General features: G+C 40.5%; 1 protein-coding gene across 1 annotated transcript in view; it reads right to left on the bottom strand.

Moving 5' to 3' along the window:
• dgkh (diacylglycerol kinase, eta) overlaps nt 1-27,432 on the bottom strand; it is a 205,358-nt gene that overhangs the window by 14,432 nt on the left and 163,494 nt on the right. Inside the window, exons 27-30 of the mRNA XM_076264201.1 lie at nt 25,643-25,735; nt 24,964-25,083; nt 24,715-24,820; nt 14,325-14,381 (exon numbers count right to left, since the gene is read on the bottom strand). Of these exons, the coding sequence (XP_076120316.1) occupies nt 14,325-14,381; nt 24,715-24,820; nt 24,964-25,083; nt 25,643-25,735 (376 nt within the window). The remainder of the gene's footprint in view (nt 1-14,324; nt 14,382-24,714; nt 24,821-24,963; nt 25,084-25,642; nt 25,736-27,432) is intronic.

Genomic DNA, 27,432 nt, shown 5'->3' on the forward strand with positions numbered 1-27,432 from the left:
CTTCAAACCCTGAGAATAAGAAAATGTTTGCATCCCTATTATCAGGCTGATGGACCCTCTGTACTATCCTGAATCCCAACCACAATGCTGCTTCAATGTTAACGTCATGCCTAGTGGGAAGTTAAACTTCAAGCATCATACTAGATGGAATCAGAATATGTAAAGTTGTTTATATTTATATTTTAATTTATAAGTGTGGGTCATGTTGTGAGGGTGTCATTCAGTGCAAGACATTTCTTGATCTGAAAACCCAAAAGGAACCCAATGGCTTTATCAATTGTAATTCTGAGTTTGTTGTATATTGCCTACGGTGCCCTTGTGGGTGCTTTTATGTAGGTAGGACAAAGAGGAAATGAAAAGAATGTTTTTCTGAACACAAATATGCAATACGGATCAACAATGAAGATTATCCAATCCAACACTATAGAGAAATGCACCATAGCGACCCTTCATCCTTAAGAGTCCAGGGTATTGAGATGATAAAGAAATCTATATGTGTGTGTGTGTGTGTGTGTGTGTGTGTGTGTGTGTGTGTGGGGGGGGGGGGGTGATTGAGAGTATAGTTCCATGTCAAATCAGCCTAGAAAATCGCCACGTTTCCTTTTCCGTTGGTCTTATTACACTTTCTAACTTGAGAGGAGACAATAGGAACTTTACTAGAAATTTTAGTCACTTTTAAATGTGATACTAGCAGGTGAGATGCTAATGGTCTAATCTGATTCAATGATCTATGCTAGGCTGGAGCTAAAACTGGAGAAAGGTAAAAATCAATTGTTTAACTCAAGGGGAGGTGGAAAATGAGTGTAATTCCCCAAATGGTGGAATATCCCTTTAACAGAATAATATGAACAGTCAATTACATTACACACACCTCCACTCTTGTAGCCTATGTGAACATACAATGGAGAAATAGGCATCCACTCCTGCACACGGAGGTGTGAGGGGAATATAGCAACAATCTCACCAGTTGCGCACAGCAGGTAAGGGAGATAGTAATTTAACAGAAACAAAAGGTCTTTGCACCACCGGTGCTTGGGCCCTAACTCTGGAAAACGAAGTAACATAAATCCACCTGAGGAACACGGCATCTCTTTTGTTTTTCGTTTTGCACTAGGGATGCTTACTGCCGGCTATGCGAACACACGCGCTAGGGGAGTGAGCAGACCTTACATCCACTGCACTGTTGTGTGCGAACACACTGCTAAGACAAGAAAAAAATTGTATGCCCCCGAACGCGAACGCACCATTTAGGCTAGTAAACAGAAAGACTTTCTTTGTTACTCGTGCTTTATACTCACTGCACACGAATGCGCCGTTTAGGCACGCAAACAGAAAGACTCACTGTGTACGCGAACGTACTGCTAGAAAGGAGAAAAAACTTCTCCCACTACATGTGAACACGCCATTTAGAGTGGCAGACCAGAAAGACTCACTGTGCGCGAACGCACTGTTTAAACTTAATTCAGGAGCATGCAAAATATGTGATCACATGATGAAAGCATGATGTGTGTGTTTCTTTGCAATGCACACATGAAACAAGTGAAAGAAAACAGATTAAGCCAGGTTAACATAGATTGCAGGCCGCCTAACAATGACTATAGAATGTCAGCATAGAACACTAGTAGAACACTCATCCAGTGGAGTACATTGTATTGGGTTATTATACGGCTCTTCACAATGCAAGTAGAATGCTCCATTTACTTGAATGGGATTTCCGAAAGTTCTAGCGGTCATTATTTCTTGGGAAAGGACCTCTGAAAACAAGAATTCATTCAACCTTTATTTATTCTCGGAGGGTCATTGAGGGAAGCCCTCATTTTCAATGAAGCCGAGATTACAGAAACACTACAGATAACAAAAAGACAAAAGATGCCGGACGGAGCGGCGTAGCCTAGTCGCCAGCGTTCCCGCGACATCAAGACAAACAAACACATTTACAAAATAACAATTGACGCACAAGACAAAAGATGCCTGATGGAGCGGCATAATCGCTAGCGTACCCGAGACACCTAACGGTAGACATACAAGACAGACAACAAACAAAAATGAACAAGTAATAAAATAAATAAATAAGAAATTAAAATAAAGAAAAGTCTGTGTTAACTTAGTCCAACTCTAGCTGTGTAATCACTGGGGTAGAACTTCGGTAGATGAGATGGCTTGTAGTTGACACGACAGAGCCAGTTGGCCTACGCTCTGGTGAGACGCGCTCATCAGACCATCGCTGTTGACAGGCACCAGGAAGATAAGTTGAGGAGTTGTACCTGAGTGAAGGGACACAGGGATACAGGAGGATACCATCCTCTGTTGTCGGCTTGATGACAGTGCGGCCGGATCCTCGATGGATGTAGCGTTTCCTGCGTAATATCCCTGTTGCCCGGCATAGGTCGAGCACATTTTCGCTGATAGCCGCGTTGAAAGATGACAACTGCAAAAGTTGTAGTGTATCGTAAGGCCAACATCAGCAAGGCATGCTCACACTGACACAGTCCAAAGAGAGCTATGCACAAGCTGCGTCCTTCTCCTGCGTTAGGCCAGCTGACAGTCCACCGACTAGAAGATCAGCCACCGATGTCACAGCTGAGAGTCAACCGACTACATCAGCCATTTAACTTCATAGATTGAATGAGGAGTCTTACTCCCAACTGACAGTCAACCGACTGAAACAGCCACTGAGTCCGTATGCTGATGAGTTGGATAGTAGGCCTAAATGTTACGGAGATAACGGTCTTTCAATGCAATGCCGTCTCTTAGGCCGTTCACCAGTGTTTTGATTTTGGCCTACAGAACGTTCGGTAACAATCCTACAAATCGCTCCTTTAAGTAAGGGATAATGTATAGAACGCCGGTCATTATGGGAAAATAAGTCCCTTCAGGGCGGTTCGTAGGCCAAAATCAAAACACTGGTGAACGTTCTCAAGACTACCTACGCGAGCCTCTTCTGGGTTGCCAGATGTAATGCAGACTTAGTTAACGTTAGTTGACCTGCAGCTGCTTAAACGTTTCTCCAACCATGACCCAACTACACATTACAGAAACAGTGAAAACAAAAAATACCTCTCAAGCCAACGTAACATATTTAGCTGAAGGTAGCAATGCAGATGAAGTTTAGCCTAGGCTACCTGTCGTGGAGAAATATGGCCAGCTCTGCGTCAGACTTTATATTCTTCGTTTAACGAAGACGTCGCCATCTCTGGAAGCTCCTCCGATGTCCACTTAATTGGTTTCTTGTTTTAATTTCGGAAATTTGCCTGCCTCTCGTAGGCTACTCGTTCATGACTACAACTGACAGCTGTTGACAGTTGGCCTTTGCTAATTTGGCAACCCAAATGGGGGGACGCGCCAGTCCATTGTTAATACGCTATTCTAGAATTAATCGTTCAAAACATAAACGAAAATTCCAAGAGATTCCGCCCCGTAACTCATTATTTTCACTGGTTTCACAGGGTTTTACGGGTTATAGTAATGTTGTCAAATAAGCCATTACTTCAATTCATTGTGTTTCCTTACTTTCTGATGACATATGGTGATAATCTTTGGAATGGTTACAATTTATTTTCCATTATTTCCTACATACTGGTCCTTTAAATAAAACTTACGTTCTTAAGGGTTAGTTGGTTTGAATGTTTTTGAGGCGCTGAAGAATGGAAAGAGAAAAAATATGCTGTTCATTGACTTCAGTTCAACATTCAACACTGTGATCCCCTGCAAGTTGATCTCCAAGCTTGGCCAACTTGGCATCAGCAACTCACTCTGCAACTAGATTATGGACTTCCTTACTAACAGACCCCAGACTGTTAAATTAGGAAGTCTCTCCTCCTCCACCATCACCCTGAACACTGGCAGGCTGCAGGGCTGTGTGTCCCTCTGCTCTACTCCCTCTTCACCCACGACAGCGCCCCTGTTTATGGCTCCAATGCTATGATCAAGTTGGCAGATGACACCTCAGTGGTGGGCCTGATCAGAGAGGAGGATGTAACAGCATGTAGAGATGAGGTTCAGCACTAGCTATGTGGTGCAAAGACAATAACCTGGCACTCAATACCACAGTGTTGGTATCGCAGTGTTGAATGCTGAACTGAAGTCAATGAACAGCATTCTAACATAAGTATTGGGACTATCCAGGTGGGTGAGTGCCAGATGGAGCGCTGTGGAGATGGCATCCTCTGTAGATCTGTTGCGTCGGTAGGCAAATTGATACGGGTCCAATGTAGCAGGCAGACATGATTTCAGTTGTGAGAGGACCAGCCTCTCAAAACATTTTGCAATAATGGGCAATGGGCATGTTAGTGCAACCAGGCGGAAGTCGTTCAGATCTTTGGTTGTGGACTGTTTAGACACCGAAACAAGTGGCAGATTTAAATTGTTGGGGACTGTTGAGTGGGCCAGAAACATGTTAAAGATGTTGGTGAAGGCACCAGCCAACTGCTCCGAGCAGGCACCCAACACATGTCCGGGAACTCCATTAGCAGCTTTCCGAGCATTCACTCTGCCCAGGATGTCGCAGACCTCTGAGGTGGAAAATTGGAGTATGTCCTCGTCCGGTGAAACAGCTGACTTGAAGGCTGCCTCCTTGATTTCCCGGTCAAATTGAGCATAGAAATGGTTCAGCTCGTCTGGGAGGGAAGTAGAGGAGGGTAGGGAAGAGTTGCAAGGGGATGTGTAGTCACTCCCTCTACACACTTGTTGATATAATCCAGGACAGAATTGGTGTATGTGTGAATGTTTGTTTGGGAGTCCATGGTGGCATCAGCAGCAAACACATTCCAGTCAGTGTGCTGGAACTGTTGTTGTAGAGTGGACTCTGCGTCTTCCATCCAGACCTTAACGGCTTTTGTTGTTGGTTTCACACGTTTGATGACTGGGGTGTACTTAGGCAGGAGAAACAAAGAGAGGTGGTCGGACTGACCAAGGTGGGGGAGGGGTGTGACTTTGTAGGCACCAGGCACATTCATGTAGACATGGTCCAAGGTTTCATTGTCTCTAGTGGAGCATGAGACATTTTGATGAAATTTAGGTTGTACAGTTTTTAGGTTGCAATGGTTGAAGTCCCCAGTGACAATAAAAGCCCCATTTGGATGTTGAGTCTGAAGCTTGTTAATGGCAATGGAAAGTTCTTTCATTGCTGCTTTGCTGTTGGCATCAGGTGGTACATACACAGCAATAACAACAATGCAGCTGAACTCACGTTGAAGGTAGAAGGGCCTGCATTTGATGACTAAATATTCCAATTCAGCAGAGCAATGAGTAGTGTAGTGGTAGTGTAGTGGTTAAGGAGCTGGGTTAGTGTGCAGTAGCCTGAAAGTTGTCGGTTCAATTCCCGGCATCCACCGGTGTGCCCTTGAGCAAGGCACTTAACCCCAAGTTGCTCCGGGGACAATGTGATCCCTTGTAATATAGCTGACATATGTAAGTCACTTTGGTCAAGAAGTGTCTGCTAAATGTAATGTAAAAAAAAAAAAATAACCAAGTTTTGTTTACATCAATGCATAAACCATCTCCTCTTCTCCACCATGGTGGTTGGGATGTCTTTGTTAAGCCAAGATTCGGTGAAAAACATGACGTTACAGTCCATAAGTCTTTTCTGTGTGAGGGTCCAGATCTTAAGTTCGTCCAGCTTGTTCAACAAAGAACGCACGTTGGCAAGAAAGATGCTGGGGAGTGCAGTTCGGTGCGGGTTTAGCCTTAGCCTAGCTCGCACTCCACCACGCTTACCCTGCCTCATCTAATCTAATCTAATATTCTGCATGCAGGATCCTGAATGGACTTTGCATGCAAATATTTCCCCCGTCAGACACAGGTGATTAGAGACTCGTTCAGGTCTATGACGTCACCCGAAGTGGACTTCCCATTGGTTAACATCGAGTGAATTAGACTGAAAGAGAACTAAGACATTCTGACAAATTTTGTATTCTTTTCAGGATTATTGCAAAGACATACTAACATTTACGTCTTTCCAGCATTGTGAGGCACCTCCTGGCGCAAGAGAACCGCAAAGAGTTAATTGATTTGTCATTCATCAAAATAAAAGTCACAGTCCCCTCAGACTCAAATTTATAGAAAATGAAAGTATAATCATTGAGGCATCCTAATGCTTGGAGCTGCTCCAAAATGTAATGGGTTTATTCTTGCCCATGCCATACTTTTCAGCACATTTTATGTAAATCAGGCCAGTATTATTTGCATAATCCTGTTAACAAACAAACCAACCAACCAACCAAAGAGGATGAAAACAAATACAACCCCAAAACAGAAAAAGTTGGGACGTTTTGTAAAATGCAAATAAAAACAGAATGCAATAATATACAAGTTTTGTAAACCCATATTTAGCAGCAAAAAAAGTTGGGACGGGAGCATGTTTACCACTGTGCTGCTTCACCTCTTCATTTAACAAAATTCTGTAAATGTTTAGGAACTGAGACCATTTGCTAGTTTTGAGAATGATATGTTGTGCCATTAATCCCCGATACAGGATTTTAGTTGCTCAACAGTATGGGGTATTCTTAGTCATGTTTTTCATTCCATTATGCACCTAATTTGACAAATCTTGACTGCAGACAGGCCATTTTAGCACCTGGACTCTTCCTCTATGGAGAAATACTATTTAAATATGTGCAAAATTTATTTTGCCATTGTTTTCCTGAAATATTCAAGGCCTTCCCTGGAATAGACATTACCTGGATGGCAGCATATGCTCAAAACCTGTATACATCATTCAGAATTGATTGTGCTTACCAAATCTACAAGATACCCATGCTGTAGGCACTAATGCTTCTCCACACCATTGTAGATGTTTGGCTTGAAACTGAGCACTAAAACAAGTGGGATAGGTTGGATACATGGATAGGCCCTCTCCTCTTAAGCCCAGGTGAGTTCATGATTTCCAAAAAGAATGGGACATTTTGAATGGTGTAACCACAGGACCTTTTCCATGTTACCTCAGTCCAATTTAAACAAGCTCAGGCCCAGATAAGACGGTGATATTTTATGTATCATGTCTCAATACAATTTTGGTTGTTTTGGCTGTTACAATTTTGGCTGTAGTTTTTGAATTGAGTATCAAACTGTGCACTGTAGACAATGGTTATCAGAGGTTGGTCTGAGCCCATACAATGACAGGTCTGGTGTTGATGCAGTGCCATCTGAGGCCCAAAAGACCACAGGCATTCCATTTGTTTTTCAGCTCTTTCCCTTGTTTGCAAAGATTTTTCTGGATTCTCTGAATGTTTTAATGATACTATGTCATGCAGATATTGAACTCCCCAAATACTTCACAATTTCATGTTAAGAAGCATTAAAATGACATTGTTTCATAATTTGTGCACACAGGTTTACACAGAGAGATGAATACCCCTACATCTTTACTTCTAAGAGACCCTGCCTCTCTGGGATGCTCTTTTTCATACCCAATCGTGTTGCCAGTTACCCTAATTGTCAAACATTCCTCCTTTTGTTTTCTTTATCATTACACTTTTCCAGTATTTTGTTAAGCCCTGTCCCAACGTTTTCTGAAACATGTTGCTGGTATCAAATTCAAAATTAACATATATTTTCCATGATGATAATTCATGGCAATATATATAATTTCATTCATGGTAATATTATTATGCTAATAACCATTGAATAACCTATTAAACAATACATCTGTATTTAACACATGTAGGTATACAGATAAAGGGACTAAATCAGCATTCGAAACATGTCATAGATCTAGGAAATATAAAATATTGCATATACACTTATATTCACATATGTCATGGATAAACATATAACATATTCAAACAAAAGATTTTTAGCACTTATCTTTATAGGTGCCATTTACCTTTGTTCATGTAATATAAGTAAGGTTTGCAAAAGGCCTCTCTCTAGCTTTCCTTTCCAAATCTACTGCATTTCATTTTAATGTTTTTCTTTTGACTACTTTCAGGAAGTACCCACTACCATTTTTGTAGGAGATGGTATACTTTATAAGGTCACATGTGTTAGTAAGTACATGAAAATAAAATCCCAGGTTAGGAAGTTCTTGCATTTGCACAGAGGATGCCAAGCTGAGCAGTGTAGCACACAGCAAACAGGGGTCAGAAAGAAGGAAAGGGAAAGATCAGACAGCTTAGAGTAAGAAGAGGGAAAGATGTTTAAACAGCAAGTTTTTGACTGATCAGAGGGACATCAAGTGAGGCACAAAGGAGATACTGATGTATACCTTCAGGTCTCTCCTCTCGAGATGAAGGAGCTCGGAGCCGCGGATGTCATGTCGGATGAAGGTGTCTTTGTACTCTCCCAAGCTGAGCTGCTCCAGCCAGGTGGCCACTTCCTCCGTACCCCACCTCTGAACTACACAAGTCAAGAGCAAGAAGCCCTCTTCAGTCTCCAGCCCCCACAAGTGTATGACAAAAGCAAACAGGGTCAGCCCACATAAAAAACACAAAAGGAGTGGAAGAAACATAGAGAATGACAGGGAAGAAGTTGCAATAGCAGCCGGCAAAGGGGTGGGATTGAGAGCACTCATAGTGAAAAGCTCTCAGAGGAAATTGAGCATGCAGGTTTAACTGCAGACATTCACTATCCATTCAGAGTGAACAAAGGAGATACAGTAGAATGGAAAGGAAGACTGTAGCCTGTGCAACCTGAGCCTACTAACCCATCTGACTGAGTAGCTCAGTAGGGCATACCTGCTGCTGTCAACAATTGTGGGTGCTACAATATTATGAAAGATATTACAGGTTGTCCTAACTGCATGTGAGTGTCCGACTGTCGTGTAGCACTGAATCCTGCATGCCCACACTGAATCCTGCATGCCCACACTGAATCTGTTAAATATGCAGTATGTAGTTTTTTAAGTTTTTACGAAACAGGACGTCTGACAAAAGTCATGTACAAAAGATTGCGCATCAGGATACACAATACTGTCTTGTAGTATTCAGTTAAGAATTCAAATTGAAAACAAAGTAATCAACGGACTTGTAACCGGAGAGTTGCCGGTTCGAACCCCGACCAGTAGGCTGAAGTGCCCTTGAGCAAGGCACCTAACCCCTTACTGCTCCCCGAGCGCCGCTATTGTTGCAGGCAGCTCACTGCGCCGGGATTAGTGTGTGCTTCACCTCACTGTGTGTTTACTGTGTTTCACTAATTCACGGATTGGGACAAATGTCCCTCACGGGATCAAAAGAGTACATATACTTATACTTACTTATACTTATACAATCCGATTTCATCGCTAACGCTCACTCACATCGCATGCAGTTAGGACATGGGTTACATGATTTTCTAGTGAATATAACTTGATATTTCATCCAATTATACCAAAACAAAGGCGTCAGGGAATCACTTCATTGTTAGCCATTCATAGTAAGTGTGTGTATAGTGGTAATATTTTATTTATTTTTGGCTTTTTGTCCTTATTCAGATAGGACTGTGAAGCAAGTTGGTGGAAGATGGGATCAGAAAATGAGTGTGGGTCAGATTTTAATCTGGGTCCTAATGGGCACTTGGAACCGAATATGATACGGACGCTGCAGCAGCTTGCATCACAGCTCACCCTGTGTACAGTGGTGATCTGTCTATACAAACTTGTGTGTTGCTATCCATGTTATTTACACCCCTCCCAAAAAAAAAAACGACATACAAGTGCACACATTACTACATACAGAATGTGCCACAGCATTGTGGCACAGCTCTTTCCAGTGGGGCGCCATGTTTTTAAGTCTATTTTATTTCAGTAAGATTCAAATCTGCTGATTTACTGTCTAGTTATCCCAGAGTGATTTTTACAGTTTCAGACAACGCTGGTATTTAGTGACAGGAAATACTATTTTCAGATTAGCTGACAGGGGGCTATTAATTCTGTATATCAGGACACATTATTCCTAGCTCCTATGATACCTTGTGTGAATTCTGCGCACAACTTCCTCTCAAGTAATTTGCCATTAAATCACACAACGTGCAACCGTTAATAAAAGTTTTCCAACCCATTTAAACAACTAAATTAAAAGGCTTTGTATTGTATCAATATCAAGTGGTTATCAGCAGTTTTAGACAATTAAACAGCCCACAGTAAGCATTTAAAATTATACATTTAACAGCCAACAGTTAACATTACTTTATTCAACAAGGCAATTACTGCTGTTAACGACAGTGCATGTTGTTGTATTGTTTTAAATTAATGGAAAAAACCCAACAACACTGGATTACTTACAGCTGGTGCTCATGTGTCATGTTGAATCCAAGTGAGGAAGTAATTTATCCATTACAGTACAACTAACTGCTAACTTAGCTCCAGCTAATGCAGTGGTTCTCAAAATGTGGGGCGGGCCCCACTAGTGGGGAATAGAGACATGTCAGGTGGGGCGCAATGAACAGGAAGAATTTTTTTTGTGCTTATCTTTAATAATGCCTTTCTTTTTTTGACAAGGAAGATCATAGATTCAAAACAAAATAGCCACACACAAACATAAGAGTCATAAACAGACTGACATATGAATTAAAATAGCATCTGGACAGGAAATGCAACGTGGAACCATTTTTTTTAACGTTACCATTTTGCCAAGTTGATGGGGTCAGGTGGAGCTTGAAAATTCCCCACCTCCAAAGTGGGGAATGACAGAAAACGTTTGAGAACCACTGAGCTAATGAGATAACTTTACTTACCTAAGGGGACAAACTTTTGGTTATATGTCTGAAGTCGATTATGAAATGCAATATGTCTTCCAAGAAACCAGAAACACTGTCAGCAGAGCCCGTCTACAGAGAGCCTGGCCACTCCGTATTAAGTCCCATTGTACCGAATTTTGGTTGCAGTTCCACCAGAGTTCCACTGGGGGCGATCGCCATGAGTGCAGAATGAATGGGAGTCAATGGAGCTAGACGGCTAAATTTGTCTCTTTCACCTGATTGTCGTTGATCTCAGATTTGATTGTAGTTTAACTTCAACATGGGTTATAGGTGAAAAGTTAAATGAACGAGTACTTATGTCCTTTTGATTTCTTACAGGTCGGGTCGTTGTTGCCCATAACACGCTAGCATTGTGCTAATGAATGACATCATTGAAGGCTTTTTAGAACAATTAAGTGACTTATATAATATATAAATAAATATAAATAAATATAATACTCAACCAAGTGTATTTTCTTTGCCTCCCCTTTCGAATACAATATTCAAATTACTTGAAAAAAAATTATAACCCGAGAAAAGTGGATTTTGAGGAGTACAGCTCCATAGACCTCCATGCATTCTGCACTCGTGGATGAGCGCTCTCATGTGGAACCACAGGAGGAACTGCAACCAGTTCAGAAACCGGAAGTTTTCCGAGAGTGGCAGTTCTCCCCTTATTAGACATTCTCTGCTGTCAGTGAGCTTGTAGCAGACGCTACTTTGCAAGCAAGCTGTCAGCCATTACATATAATTTTGCACTGGTTAGCAAACATAGCCTGCCCAACGTAATGTTGTACAACTGCAAGCCATGGTGTTAATTCAACTCTTATTTATCCTGGAACATTACAGTACACTTCAGTTATTAAATAAGAAACATTTGCGACCTGATCTGACAAAATTAGTCACAAGTCGCATATTCTAATTTTGAGATACAGGCCGATTACTTCAAAAACCTTTTTTGGTGTTGTATGAAATAAGACACATTCAAAATTAATTTCCCTAAGTTTCATAGTCAAGACAAGAACATAATGTTACAAAAAATGTAATTCAGTGGGCAAATCCTACCTGTGCCTGCCTGTAACCTGTAACTTCAAATGTGATTTTCTCAGTTTTTAAATTGGAAAAGATGGTGGGATGCCATAATTCAAAATGCTGTATCTTGATGATTCGTGATATGACTTTGACCATGATATCATGATGTGCATATTATAGATGTGCATATTATAGAGCCCTCTTGTGAACAACCTCTGTCATCTTTGGCTCATAGCTAGTATGTGTCCTAATAATATAATATGAGCCTATGCAGTTTGATGAGGACCAGCCATTTACAATGGCATATATTGACAGCTGAAAATTGATTGGGTGTTGCCAGCCATTTTGAAGAATGAGTCAATTGGCATTTTATGAAATGTGATAGTCAGGTAGCCTAGAAATCTAGACTCACCCTAGCGGCAGCAAATGTAATTTGCAGCCAGGGTAGTCTAGCAACTCTCCATTGGCTTGCAAGCTGGAAAAATGAAACTTCTATCAGGCCAATCACATCGTGTATAGAGTCAGCGACGGTTCCGCGTGAATTTCCTGCTACTTGAAAACAAAGAAGATGGATGCTGCTGCTGGCGAATAGCGGTCTTTGAATCGCGACTTGAGCAGTGCCAATGGTAAGTTCCCAGACTCTACATCTTGATGTGGGTCTGGCTCATCAGGCTAATAGTCAGGTATAAGTTTACCAAATGTCATGCTTTTAAATCAAGCAGTTCTTGAGATATTGACATGTAGCCAAGTTTGATTAAGATTGGGAAGATATTAGCAATAGAGTTATTACTAACAACGTCATGAAATGACATGTGACTTTGAAAGGGAGCATCGAATAAAAAAAATCAGAAAAGCCTATTTGTTCAGCTTAGCCAGTGTATACTGTCAGAAGTATGACAGAAAATGACAGATTACTTGTCTGTCTGTTTTAATAGACTATTGCTAGTCGAACAAAATAGCCAACGTTATCTAACCAGTTGAGTTGCTTGGTTACGATGTGACATGTTAACGTTAGCTAGTTGTCATTGTACAGGGTTCCCACTCTAAGTCAAACGCAAAATTCCATTACTTTTCCTTGACTTTCCCTGACAAAAAACCTGAATTTCCATGACTTACTTTATAATTAATTGTACATTATACCGACCAATGATTTCAGAGCAGCCGCGTAGCTTTCAAGAATCTTTTTTTCTTTAGAGCGGTAGGTGAATAAATGGGCATTTCTTAGTCTTAGTCTAGTCTTAGAGTTCGGTGTCCCGTGTTGTACATGATATTGACAGCGCAATAACTTTAAAAAACGATCAGAGAACAATGTTAAGGCATTTGTGTCCCATGTTTACAGAACTCTTTACTCACTTCTCTTGGCTTCTCATGTAGCTTCATGTTAGAGCCAGGACTGGAATTTCACGGCGGCCACGACGGCCATGGCCCCTTGCATTGGCCGTGATTCCCCTTTAAAAATGTGAGGTTCACAGGCCACTGTGGCTTTGGTGGCCTGCCTGAATACTTTACCCTTCTTTCCATATTCTGCTTTGTATCCGACTGATGCAGCGATTTTAATTTGTAAATTAATTTGATGGCCTGTCAAAATAATCTTAGCATTCACAGCACAAATTAATTTAGTCTTTAATGCGGTGGAGAAAGTGACAGCGCACGGCAAGAAAAATCCAACATTCACTAGTTGCTGTGATACACTGTTTGCGAGAAAAGTACTTTAATGTAATTATTGTGCATACAGTTTTGCGCCCATCTCCCCACCCATTCATTTCAGAATATCTCAGGAATTTATCAGAATAAACAGCTGACCTTATTGAACACAAAGGTGTAGACCAGGGCTCAACCTTAACTTTTAAAAGTGGTTGCCAGCTTGGCAACCAGGCATGAGGTTTTGGTTGGTTTGCTTTGCCAACCAAATCTGGTTGCCACTTGTAACAATTTGGTAGCCAAGGGCAACCGAGCAACCATTAATGTCGAGCTCTGGTGTAGACTCTATGTAGAGCATTCCCCTGTACATTTAGCTGTTCCAGAGTAATCCGGTTTTGAAATTGCAGCAAATTTCTACATGCATGTCTCCAACTTTGGGCTTTAAGTTTACAATGTGCTTAAATTGTTTAATACATGATTTCATAACAGGCCAAATACAAAATAAATGTTAAATATAGTCTAGATATCTGTAAAATCAGATGATTTACAGTTCTATGTAGGCTAAAATGTCATGTTTCTTGTTTGTGTAATGTTTCATTCAGTGATACAGGTCTACTGCTGTGAATAGGCAAAATTCAACTTTGATCATTTTTATGTAGCCTACTGTAGGCTATTGCTAACTTTGGCCTTGGTGCCCTGACATGTGGCCTTTGTGCCCCCCGCCAAATATGCCCAACCGAAGGCCAAGTGGCCTTGTCCGTAAAATTATGGAATTTTACGGACAAGGCCTGGTTACAGCCATAGTATATACTATCCAACAAAGGACTATCGAATCCTTGTAAACCATATATCAACTTAAGTTAACTGATTGTGTGAGAAAACTTGTGACCCTTGATCTGGTCTGGTTCCCCTTCATAAGTAGGCTACTAACATACGTCGTGAAATAACTCCACATGATTACACGTGGCATTAGCAGTGAGAAGTAAGCTATGCAATATTACCCTGTGTCTCCTCCCAAGTTAACATTAAGCCGTCTGCTGGAGTGGGAGGAAGACCCCCTGTGAGAAGGGAGTGCAGTTCAGAGTTAGCACACAGACAAAGCTATAATGTTTGTTTCAGCCTAAGAAGTAAGGTTAGAGGCTAGTGTTAGCTGCTTATTGTAACTTGGGTTGTGTTGTGTAGTTAAAGTGCATAGACTGACTGAATTACTTCATCCACAATACTGCAAGAAAATGTTTTACTTCACACGAATGTTTTGAGTCCATGCATGTTTACAACACTACTTGACACAACACTATCTACTAATCTGGTCAACACCATAAATTGTAAAATTTATTGAAATAATGACAAGTTCTAAATATATCCTCTTCAACAGAGTTAAAATCAGCTGGTGCTGCAGATATAATAATAAATAAATACATAACACACATATTTCTGTTTTCCAGCAACATATTAGGAAGCATAGGCCATTTTACAGCATTGTACAATATATTCAATGAAATACCAACATGCTGCATTAAATGGATCCATAATCCAGTCATACTGAGCACTGCTGGTTGGGAAATATTTTTGAAATAAACTTTGCAGGGATGTGATGTAGGCCTACTGTTTAATACATGGGATCACAAGAGTGGCTCCCAATCAGACGTTTCAGCGATTTCGCTCAGAAATCTCAAAGGCATAATACTGTCGCGATCGAGGGGCCTGTCCCATACTCAAGTTTTTTTGTTGACTGCAGTAATCTTATTTGCTAGGTGAGGTAGGTGCTTGTCTTTGCCTTGTAACTGGACATTTAACTCAAATGTATCCCTAAGATATATCAAATATATCGCTAAGATAGGCCAGCTTCGTCAAGAAATGTTCATTAGTGAACGTGCTTGCAGATTCAAACATGCGCTATTCCTCCAAGAAGAGGCGACTCGGAGCTCAAACACGCGCGACAGCACTTTACCTCGGGAAAGCCACCTTGCCTCGCTGTGAAACAGTACAGCCTTTTGGTCAGCTACCATCTCTTCGCAAAGTGCGGAGAATAGACGCGCTTTTAAGGGCCGGGTTTTGATGAAATTCACCACTATCACAACAACGTTCAAAATCTCATGTAGGTCGGGACTAACTGCTGCCTTGACACGAGCGCTTCGGGTGCTACCTGGGCCCAGGCTACAGATAAAAAAATAAATTAAAAAACTCCTGTTTTTCACGTCAGTTCGCGCCCGGTAGTAGTGGGTCGCGACCCACAGTTTGAGAAACGCTGGTTTAATTGAATGTTATGTTTTTGTCTGTGGACCTAATTGGTAAAATGTCTTGTCTCCACCGTGGGATAGTGGGAAATGTAATTTCGATCTCTTTGTATGTCTTGACATGTGAAGAAATTGACAATAAAGCAGACTTTGACTTTGACTTTGAATGAGAGTTGGTCATCATCATTTTGGAAGTAACTTGATTTGTGACGTTTAGGGCCCTATTTTCGCGATGCAAAACCTGGCGCAAAGCAGATTTATCCAATGCAATGTTTATTCCTATCTTACTCTCGGATTTTTCGCCATGCGGTTTACTTTTATTAAGCTTTGCGCCCAGGGGTGTGGCAGAAGGTGTGTTTAGGCGCACAATCCAAAATTGCACCCTCTAAAAATCATTACGCCACTGAGAAACCTGGTCAGAAATCCTTGGTGAGTTGTTTATATTATGTTATTTTAAGAGTGCATTATCAACAGTGATATGGGCCGGTGCACAACGCACCCTGCTTCTCTCATCCACAGGAATGCGCACCAGCGCACATCCATGCAAAACATTACAAATTACACGATTACAATGGGAAACATAATTATAATAAAGATATTATGAAATACATCTCACAATGTGTAGTTATTCACCATCATTTGCTAATTGGTAATGACTGATAAAAGTGATTTGGCACATATGAAGCACAGCTGAAGCTGTCATGAAATGTAAGCAGCAACTCCTCTGCAGGATAAATGTCCTTAGGTTATGTTATTCAGTCATTCAAACATTATTGGGGTAAGTGTTGCTTTCTCCAGGTTATGTTTTCGATGGTAACCCATTGTCAGTCAATAGTGAAAGTAATTAACTGTGTATAACTGTTTTGTCGTTGGCTATGACACCACGGTGAAGTTAGTTTCACTTTGCCAATGACGAATGCAGATGTGTGTATAGGCTATACTCTGCTAGGTTTTAGTAGAGGCATAGTTTAGTGGAATACCTGTTCCATACAGTCTCGCGGGCAAGCAGATTCCTTCAAATGCGTCGCTGACTATCAAAATACCGATGCGCTGTTTGAAGTTGCGCTGCTTGCTGTTAAATGGAATGCCATTTTCATTGGTTTAAATGATGTTACGCCCAATACACACCAGAGGAGGCTCCTTCATTGAGGAAAGGGAGGAACACCCTCCCTAAAATTTCAGAGAAAAATAAACAATATATAAAGTGAATTACTAATCTGATAAATTACTGTTAATATTACTATTTTTAACACTTTGAATGAACAAAATCGTTCCCCTAGGTCAAAATGCCAACAGCACCCCCTATCGCAATTGAAAATTACTGTATGGAGGAGCTTCCTCCTCAAGCCCCTCATTGAAGTCCATTATAAACGGCTCTGACCCCAGCGGCTCTTGAATCACGTCGTTTTCAATGGCCAAGGGAGGAAGCTCCTCCGTACAGTAATTTTCAATTGCGATAGGGGGTGCTGTTTTTAGCGGCAACGGTGCAAGAACGTTATCTGCAGTCATACAGCTAAGAATCTTGTGTTGAACGGAAAGCTTGTTTTTTGCTCGTGAAATAAACAGTACAATGGAATCAGAGGACAATATACATATTTTATACATTCAAATATAGTGCGAAGGTTAGGACCAAAGCAGGAAGACCAGTTCCAAAAATTCCTATTCCAAAAAAAGATGGTAAGGTTAGTGTAGGCTGCTGAATGCTACATAGTATGACAAATGGCTAACTGGTACCGTTAGCACAGAAAACAATCAGCTATAGCCTACAGCTGCTGGCCTGTCACAAACGTGGACAGTTCATTTGGTGATAGGCTAAAACATTTTTGGATAGTTATGCGTTGCTATAATCATCCAAGTTATGCCTTAACTAAACAATTGTTAAATAATGTTCTTGTTGTTAATATGTTATTGTTACTAACTGTATCTTTGGATGGTAACATTGTTAATGAATGTTTCAGATGCATTCCTGTAATGACGTCTTCAGTAACATTTGCCTTTTGAGTATAAATTCTCACTTAGCTTACAACCTGTCTTTAAATTATAGCAATTTGGCTTTAAAAACAATAGCATGTTACAAATAACCACATTTAAGGTCTATTTTTTAATGGTAAATAGTTACATGGTTTTATAAAACAAGTGTCTATTTTTAGTGTTAAAGACTTTTCTGCAAATGTATTACATTGAGCAAAACCTTCAGACTTTTCATAAAATCTGGAAAACAGTAATTCATAACTAGACCTACATATCTTCCCTGACTTCCCAGACCTAAATTTACATTTATTTACATTTACATTTATTAATTTAGCACTATTATCCAAAGTGACTTATTGCACAACATTGCCAGTTAAAATGCTAAATAGTACTGCTGCTATAAATGTGTCGGGGTAGGTGGCCTACTATTCACATATTGCCACTAACACCAATCAAGCAGACATTCCTTCCTCCGTTATTTTTTTAACCACCGGCCGCCACTGATACACACCCATGACTGATTAAGAAACATAGGAACACCTTGTTGCGCCATCTGCCCCACGTTTGACAACAAAACCACTCCCAATGTGGACTGGACAACCCACTAAATTTAATTAAGCTATTGGCTAGTGACCATACGTTTTAGATCGCTAAAATAGGGCCCTTATTCTTTCACAGCACTTTGGTTATACTAAGGTAGGGGTTCAGTGTACTGATGCAGTGCCATTTTTGTTCAAACTAGTTTCCAATAAGTGAATCTTCACACTCCTAGATCTTTTAGACTAAAATTATAAACTTGCATTGCACACAACATGACACTGAAATACAGGACTGATGGATGCTGATAATGGGCCTCTGCACACTTGTGTAGATATTCCCAGCAACAATACTTTACAACATTAGTAATGTCAACATGCTATTTCTGACTAAACCTCTGGGGACTAGGGGTATTTTTGAAAGTTTATTCAACTTTTAGTTACAAATGTAATTCAAATATAATTATTTATATTGAACACAAGTTTGGGTCCAACAAAATGGAAATGGTATGCATGTCCTATGTTTTTTTAAAATGTAAAATACCATATTTTCCGGACTATAAGTCGCTCCTGAGTATAAGTCGCATTAGTCAAAAAATGCGTCATGAACAGGAAAAAAACATATATAAGTCGCACTGGACTATAAGTCGCATTTATTTAGAAATGTATTTTACAAAATCCAAAACCAAAAACAGAGACTATGTAACTGGACTATTGAGGCCAAAAAGATTAATGTTAATGAAGATGAAGGAGTGAAGGCAGCCAGAGGAGGGCCGAAGGTCTAATTGTAAAGCAAAAGATTCACTGAAAGAAAATTCCATGTGGTACAACAAAATGTAGCTAAAATGTGGAGAATACAATGCAATCAAGCATTTTGGGCAATGTGTAGTCACAAGCTGGCAGCAGATTAAATGTTCATGAGAAAGAAAAAGATGGTTTTAAAAGGACATGACTGAAGCAAGCCAGGCATAGACCTATAGGCCCGAAGGTAATTGTAAAGCAATTTACAAAAGATTCACTGAACAAAAATGCTGATATAGTACATGAAAATTTAGCTAAAAATGTGGAGATTAAATGCTCACGAGAGAGAAATAGATGGTTTTAAAAGAACGTGACCAAATCGCAAACCAGGCGATCGGCCAGGCCCGACAGTAATTGTAAAGCAATTTACAAAAGATTCACTGAACTAAAATGTTGATGTGGTACATGAATATTTAGCTAAAAATGAATGTAGAGAATGCAATGCAATCAAGCATTTTGGGCGATGTGGAGTGACAAGCCGGCAGCAGATGAAATGCCCACGAGAGACAAAATTATGCGGTTTTAAAAAGACGTGCACAGACCGGTTTTAATAGGACGTGCAGACCAAAGCTGCAGCAAGCAGGTGATATTTAGAAATGTATTTTACAAAATAGAACAGACAGATGTAACTGGACACATAGAGGCCAAAAATATTGAGAATGTTAATCAAGACGAAGGAGTGAATAGCGGCAAGAGGCAAGCCAAAGGCTGCTGACGAGTGCCTGCGCTAATTGTAAAGCAATTTACAAAAGATTCACTGAACAAAAATGCTGATGTGGTACATGAAAATTTAGCTAAAAATGAGGAGAATGCAATGAAGCAAGCATTTTGTACGATATATTGGCACAAGCTGGCAGCAGAAGAAATACTCGGCTGGCCACCTCAAAAAAATATGCGCATTTAAAACCAGGGCCTAAATTTCAGCGCAGGATTGCGGGTATTGCGCATAAGTTATTAAGTATTGAGCATAATAATAAAAGTCCCACAACTCCATCATAATGAGAGAAATTCCCACACATGTTACTGCGCTGTCTGATAACGTTAATCGAATAATGGATCAGCCTGAAAGCGTGACTATTGACTGGACGGACCAACTCTGACTTCAATTGAACCCCATGCACACACACGTGCGCGCAGGACCACTTTGCGGGTGCCTCTCTCTCTCTCTCTCTTACCGCTGAAGTCAAATTATAGCCTAGGTGCTTCTACATCAACCGCGATCGACAGGAAAGGAAAACAAATGTTTAGCGATCAGGAACCGTCAAGCATGACAGCCTATAACGCGAGAGAACATGGATGTGTTCTCCATTTGAGTAACGTTATAATCGATTGCGGACGTGAACAGACAGATATAGACACGGAGCGCATAGTAGGCCTACTTTCACTTTCTAGTGTGCGTATTCATTATGTGAAAGATAATTAGTAGCAAAACAGTGATCAAATATTAGCCTACATGGCAGTGAGTTTTGTTTTCAAATGTTTTCATGCATGTCTAGATAACGGGTGAGGAATGTTTAGGAAACAGACTATCGTAAATCCTCAAATTATGGCGGGGGTCTTTTTATTTGTGGCATGGCTTGTACTGTTTGATATTGCTAAATATCGGGACTGATGACCACTGAAATCTGTGGGGTATTTGATGGTTCATGTATGAAAGGGTGTCGGGATTTCCATCCGCTTATTGCGAGATAAGGCATCCGCTTTCATTTATTCATGGCACGTGTGTTGTGCTAAAATGGAAACCTTATTCCGTGTAGCCAGGTCTACGATAGCCTAAATTTAGTTATTTTTTTAATTCTGCATGATTTACTTTTTTATAAAATTCGTAGGCTGATGCCTGGCAGCAACAATTGTGTTTAAATGTAGGTTACTGCTTCAGCCTCTGGCAAGCTCAGAATGGGGCGGCATGCAACTGGTAGCTTGAGAGCAACGTGTTGGAGACTCGTGGTGTAAGACAATGACTTTTCATTGGCAACAATATTAAACCAACCAATAATATAAAATATTAAGAAGAGCTCTTTTATGAGTTAAATTTAAACAAAATTATTACTGGCCTTTATTTGTCTGAATCTGAGGCCCGGCTATAAATAGAATCCCCCATAAATTGAGGATTTAGGTATGCACGTGTGCTTCAGGCATAGCGCTACCACTAATCTCTGACTGAAAGTGCACAGAACTTGTGCATTTGAGAGCGCTCTCTCGCGGCTAGACAGTAATGTTTCATGTAGGGTTCAGGTCAGTTAATATGAATTAACATTTAAGAACATGTTCATAAGTCGCACCTGACTATAAGTCGCAGGGCCAGCCAAACTATGAAAAAAGTGCGACTTATAGTCTGGAAAATACGGTAGATATAGCTCTAAGAACACCCAGGAATTTTCGCAGTATAAGCCAGTCCTCTACAAGGTTCATTATTCTGATACCCACTCGTGTAGAGGTGCTAGAGCTGCTGCTACAAATTTCATTAAAGTATGACATGTTTGAGACAACATGAACGGTAGAACTGAGTATTCAAACCAACCAACCAACCAACAGTCTTTTTGTACATTGCATGCAATCTTACTTGGCATGCTCATGTGAAAAGGGAGACGCTGTTTAATGTTCTCAAAAGATTCCTCTCAGACCCCCGTCTTTCCTTAGAACAATAAAGTATATGCTGTAAATCACTTTGTTCCGCTCCGGAACACGATGCCAGGCACATTTTGAATCAAGCCTGTTTATTTTGTTATGCATTACTGACCCTCAGCGATATGAAACTGTAGCGAACTGAATGATAAAGAATGGGGAAGGGACAGCAGCAAATTGCAGCTCATTTGCCTCCATTAAAGTTAAGCAAAATCATTAATGTCCAGCAATAATGGTAATTTTTAACAATAGCTATATACAATTTCTGGTTATTTTAATTGAAAAAAGATTCCAAACTTTGAAGTATTTGAATAGTACATGTGCAACTAACATTTTGAGTAGCCTAGTACATAAAAAAATTAAATAGATGCCTTCAAATGGCGCTGACTGGATTTAAAGTGTCTAAGAAATCCATGTAGGACTTCATTTGGTTTAAGGTGCTCTAAGCGATGTTACGTGGTTTCTAAGCTAATACATTTTTTATCACATAGAGCAGTGGTTCCCAAACTTTTAACAGGCATGTACCCCCTGAGACATTATGATCTTCCGGAGTACCCCCAACACCACCAATTGTTACGTTTTTTAAAATTGTTTTATTAATATTTATTTTTATCAATTTTGTCGAGAATAGTGAATAGGATCATAAACATATGATACAAATCTCATCAATAGTCAACATATGATAGGCCTACAAATGTGCTGAATATAATGATTTTAAATAGATCTGCACCTAATCTCACACACAATCGTCTTGTTGAATGCAGTGATCTTATCTGCTAGGTGCTTGTCTTTGCCTTGTAGGCCTAACCTGAGATTTAACTCATTGAGCTTCCCAAATATATCGCTAAAATAGGCCAGCTTCGTCAAGAAATGTTCATTAGTGAACGTGCTTGCAGATTCAAACCTCACGCTTTTAAGGGCCGGGTCTTGATGAAATTCACCACTCTCACAACCTCGTTCAAAATCTCATTCAGGTCGGGACTAACTAAGCTGCCTTGACACGAGCGCTTCCCTATGAATAACACAGTGCGTCCATTGCGCATCGGGTGCTACCTGGGCCTAGGTTACAGATAAAAAATAAAAATAAAAAAAACTCCTGTTTTTCACGTCAGTTCGCGCCCCACCTGGCATGTCTCCGCGACCCACAGTTTGAGAAACGCTGTTTTACCCTCTCTGTCTCCACTCTCGAATATTTTGTTAATGCGGAGAAAATAAGTTTTTAATGCGCAGTGCAAATACGGAAGTTAAGTTACCAACGTGGGATAGAGAAAACGTTCGAAAAGGCATAAGTTATGACTTAGATATTTTTTCGCGTACCGCCTGAAATCAGTCCACGTACCCCTGGGGGTACGCGTACCCCAGTTTGACAACCGTGGACATAGACCAAACATCACCTCAACATCCGCTAGCTGCCTGTGCCCTAAATACACTATAAAAAATGTGGTCCATGTGGACAGCCCAGGCTCCAAAAACAGCAACAAAAACAACTTGTTCCATCCAGGGGGTCGTTTCTAGAAAGCATCGTTTGCTAACTTGCGTCGCAACATTGGTAGTTCGCTCCATCGATCTTGGATTTGGTGTTTCTAGAAAGGGTAGTTCGAACTCTCAATCGCAAACAAGGACGCAAAGTTTGGTCGTTTGAACTACTGCCCCTAGGCAGTCGCACTTGTGTCGTTCCTTGGTAGTTCCTGTTGGTGTCCGGAGCGCCTAACCAAAAATCACAACCGCCTAACCAAAAATTGCGAAGTGGATGTTTATCTCGTGACTCAATGATTGATCTATCCTGTAGCTTAATTTTGATTAAGACACTGACTCCCCTACTTGGCTCATTCTTGCTATTTAGGCCCTATGTTAATTCAAGTATTGCCTTGCTTTTAGTATTATAATCTTCACAGACCCTTGCAACAGCAGTGATAAAGGGTGTAGTGGCTAAAGCAGATGACTTATTATCCCAACGTTGTAGGTTTGATTTTCTTATGAGATTGTCCTCTTGCTTCTCGCTACCTGCAGGTGAACTAGTGTGACACGTAGATTCAATTGTTTTTGACTGATGTCTTGCACCTATGGTCTCTCGATGTAGAGTAACTATATACATAAATATGTATGGTCAAAACCTATTGTTGTGTCTCGTAGGCCTACTCTTACTCAGAGATGAAAAGAAGAGATAGGATGCGAACTCCGGCCGAGCGCGTAGTGCACTGACGCGCTGCCGTTAAACCACGGGACAATTGATAACATTTGCTATACCCAGACATTCGTCCAGGATATATATTTTTTCCAACATAGATATTTAACACAAATAATGGCACATATTGGTCGGCTTCAGTAAAATGTTTCATATACTTGCAATTAATAGGTTTAGGTTTTTGCAGATGACAATGACAATGCCAGCATTAATCACTCGGTTTAAAATGAGAACAATGTCAACATAGGCTGTGGCAGAGAATTTCTAGAGGGTGGGGTATTACACGTTGCCACTGTTTCCACCAATGATATCTATCGCTGCATCATCAACAACGTTCAGTGTCCGAACGTCGAAGGTAGTTAATTGCGACACAGGTACGATGCTTTCTGGAAACAGGTGTAACAATGTCGTTGTTTGGTCGCAAGTTGCGTCGTACCATGGTGGTTGAGCAACGTCGCTGCTAACTTTTCTAGAAACGACCCCCTGAACCATAACAACATAACAAACTGTTCCAGCCAATCACCGACAAGATGCGCGTTTAGGAGAGTTTCAATTGCACGGGAGGGAGGGAGTAGCGAGCTAGCTCTCTGTTTTCTTTGAACGTCAACAGAAGTGACGTTACCCAACATCGCTTAGGGCACCTTTAAATAGTGTGAAGAACCCATGCTTCCCAGAGCAGATGTAGCCCTGATCTGGGCTTGGTGCATGTGTTTGGACACTTAGTGCATGTGTTTTTCGAGGATAACATGTAACTCTTGGAAGGGGATGTGGCCTGAAACATGTGATGACTTTTAGAAGACATCCGTGGGATGTAATGACTATTAACTATGGCTGTGGTTTCATTACAGTTATGAGTAAATACTGTTACAACACATGGTTTGTTATTTCACAAACAAGAGAAATAACTAAAACTATATGGATTCAGAACAAAATGTCAATAATCAAATATGCTTATCCATGGCCCACCAAGAAAATTGGAATCACTTCCTCACTGTTTTGGACATGCTCTGCCCAACAATCTATTTTACAAATTTACCTGACAGTGGACTGGACTTCTTGGTTGCTTTTTCCTTCTTGAACTTTGGCACTATGCGGAACATGCTACCACGGGTGTTCCTCTTGTCATACACCATTGAGTGATCCTGGAAGACACAATTGTTAAATAAGGATGAACAATCTGTGTTTTCTCTCCAACCCCAAAACAGGAAGAGCAATGGGATAATAATGGGATAATAATTTTGGAGCAATTGCAAGGTAAAAACTACTTCTTGATCTTCATACTCACCTCTTGATCATTGGGCTGGATGATGTGGTAAAGCCAATGGATTTCAGCCAATTTTCCCAGCTCAACCTCTACAATCTGGAGGGCGCTTGATAGCAGTTCCTCATGAGGAGAGTCTAGTTGCTGGGGTGAAACAATATTAAATACATAAAATAATCTGTTCATTAACAGAGAATGCTGCTGTTAAAGTGCCTACACATAAAACGAAGCACCAAGCTGTCCTCCTACCAGCTCCTCTAACCCCAGCGTGAATAATAGATTAACCAAACGTGACAGTACAACGAATCCTTGCGATACTGGGTTAGAGGAGCTGGTAGGGGGACAGTTGGTAAGTGTTCTTAACTGTAATAAACTCCGGGTTCGCTAACTACTTTGTTGGTGCTTCGTTTTATGTGTAGGGACCCTGAGCAAGCTACTGACGAGGTTTGGTGCTGTATTGAACAATGTTACTGGTTAAAAAATGCTATTTGGGAAGCGTTTGGCTCACCGCCCTTAGCTAAAAAACTGCTTGAGATTTGAGGCTATAGCTTATACCGGGGGTAGCTCTGTAGTTGTTGATCAACGAAAATTACTGTCTCCACGGCTTATTTGATGTGTTTTAATGCAGAAAAAGACCCTGGGGTCAATTTTTGCCGGAGTTACACTTTAAAGAACGTGGACACAGATTTTTTAAAAACCTTACCAAAGACACTCGTCCCACAAGCAGTGACTCTGTCTCATTGTGCAATGCCTTAACATTGGTTGCCACTTCGATAGCTGTGTTCCGGGTTAGACTCTGAGTAATACAAATAGACAAGCAAATTGTCGGAGATCAGGGTGATAAAAACATTTCGAATTGTTAAGGATAGAGGAATGTTTGCCACTGCATGCCATTGTGTGCTGCACTGAAGGGTTGGTTACCTTTAAGTTTATGGAAACATTTAATTTAACTTATGTCTGCAAATTCGTGCTCATTTGCCCCTTTCAGACACTGTGCATCTAAAAATTGGAACAGCGGCAAAATACATAGTGCCCAAAAATTAAACATATATCTGTAGTGGTTGTGCCATCTGGTCTCGCCAAAAGTTAGTATTGGTTGATTTAAGGGCGCTTTAACACTGTCTAGAAACGATGCATACTGGGTCATTCTGTGTCAAATCAGGTTGTTGCAGCACCATCTCAGATTTTGTTGAAACATGGTACTTCATTGGTACTTTTTAGACAAAATTATTATAAACCGAGCTAATTTGTGGAGTGGGTAAGACTGTTTTTAGTGGCAGGCTAACACATACCATTGACTTGCGCTAGCCTAGCACTTGCAAACTCTGCAACTAGAAGGACTGGATGAAACGTGTTGAAAACGGTCTCCACTGATAAATATCACACTTGCTAACTTGGAAATGAGGTCCTATTTCCAAAATCCTGAACCACCTCTTTAAGGGTAGTATAAACTTGTTTTTGTATGCATTTGGTATCAATAATTAATTTTTTTGTTACATACTATATATTATTAAAATTAATATTTGAGCTCTCCACATACAGTAAAATGGGCTTGAAGATTTTAAGGATTAAACAAGGAGAGGTTTTGTTTTTCGGTCATTTTCATAGGATGAAAATGGTATGTGGGGTAGTTATAAGGCTCTTGAATATCTATCGTTGTACCATAGATAATTAAATAGAGTAAAAATCATTGTTTTGCCTAAGGGACAAGAATGAAAATGCATTGGTATCCAATGTAACCAAGTAAGTGTATTTGTGTATGAAACATGGTACACTTTATACACAAATTGATTTTCGTGTTCCTACTAGCTACCCACATACCATTTTAGTCCTATGAACATTACCAAAAAATACAAAATACCAATAAATACCTTGTTTTATCTCTAATATCTTCATGTGCATTTGTTGCAGAGACCTCAAATATTGGCTCAACGTTAATAAAGTATTGTATTTGCAGACAAAATAATGATTGGTGTCGTGGATACAAAAAAATAAGTTTAAAACACCCTCAATGTCACCAGTTTTGCATTTTGTTCTATATGGGCCTTACAGTGGGTACTACTTTGAATTGTCCAGCTTCATGCGTGATTCTCACGTGACCTCACGCTTGAATCATGCGTCTTTTATTTATATTTCCCCAGTGAAGCTGCAATGACCCAAACAACCACCAGTGCATAGTAATGTTGGAGTATTATCAGTGGGGTGAGGCTTTTGCATATTCATATGACAGTACAGCCAATGGCAGGGTCCTCTTATATGTCTACTTTGGCAGTGAAACAAGTCAATAATACGACACAAGCAGAGTTCTGGCGAGTGCTCATTGACGAGAAGAGAGATTCATCACCAGGTAATACACAGCGACTGGTGGTTGTTGCATCTCTGACAGTTGCATAAGCACATTGATAGCACATACATCCAAGGTCACTGAACAGTGAAGATCACTGAACAGTGGCAGCTCCCTGGCACTGGGTTTAATTCATGTAGTCAACAATG

Source organism: Alosa pseudoharengus, unplaced genomic scaffold (assembly GCF_046254945.1).
Source record: "Alosa pseudoharengus isolate Yale_2024_CS ecotype anadromous, Long Island Sound unplaced genomic scaffold, YU_APseudo_1.1 YU_APseudo_1.1_scf_3, whole genome shotgun sequence".
NCBI lineage: Eukaryota > Metazoa > Chordata > Actinopteri > Clupeiformes > Clupeidae > Alosa > Alosa pseudoharengus.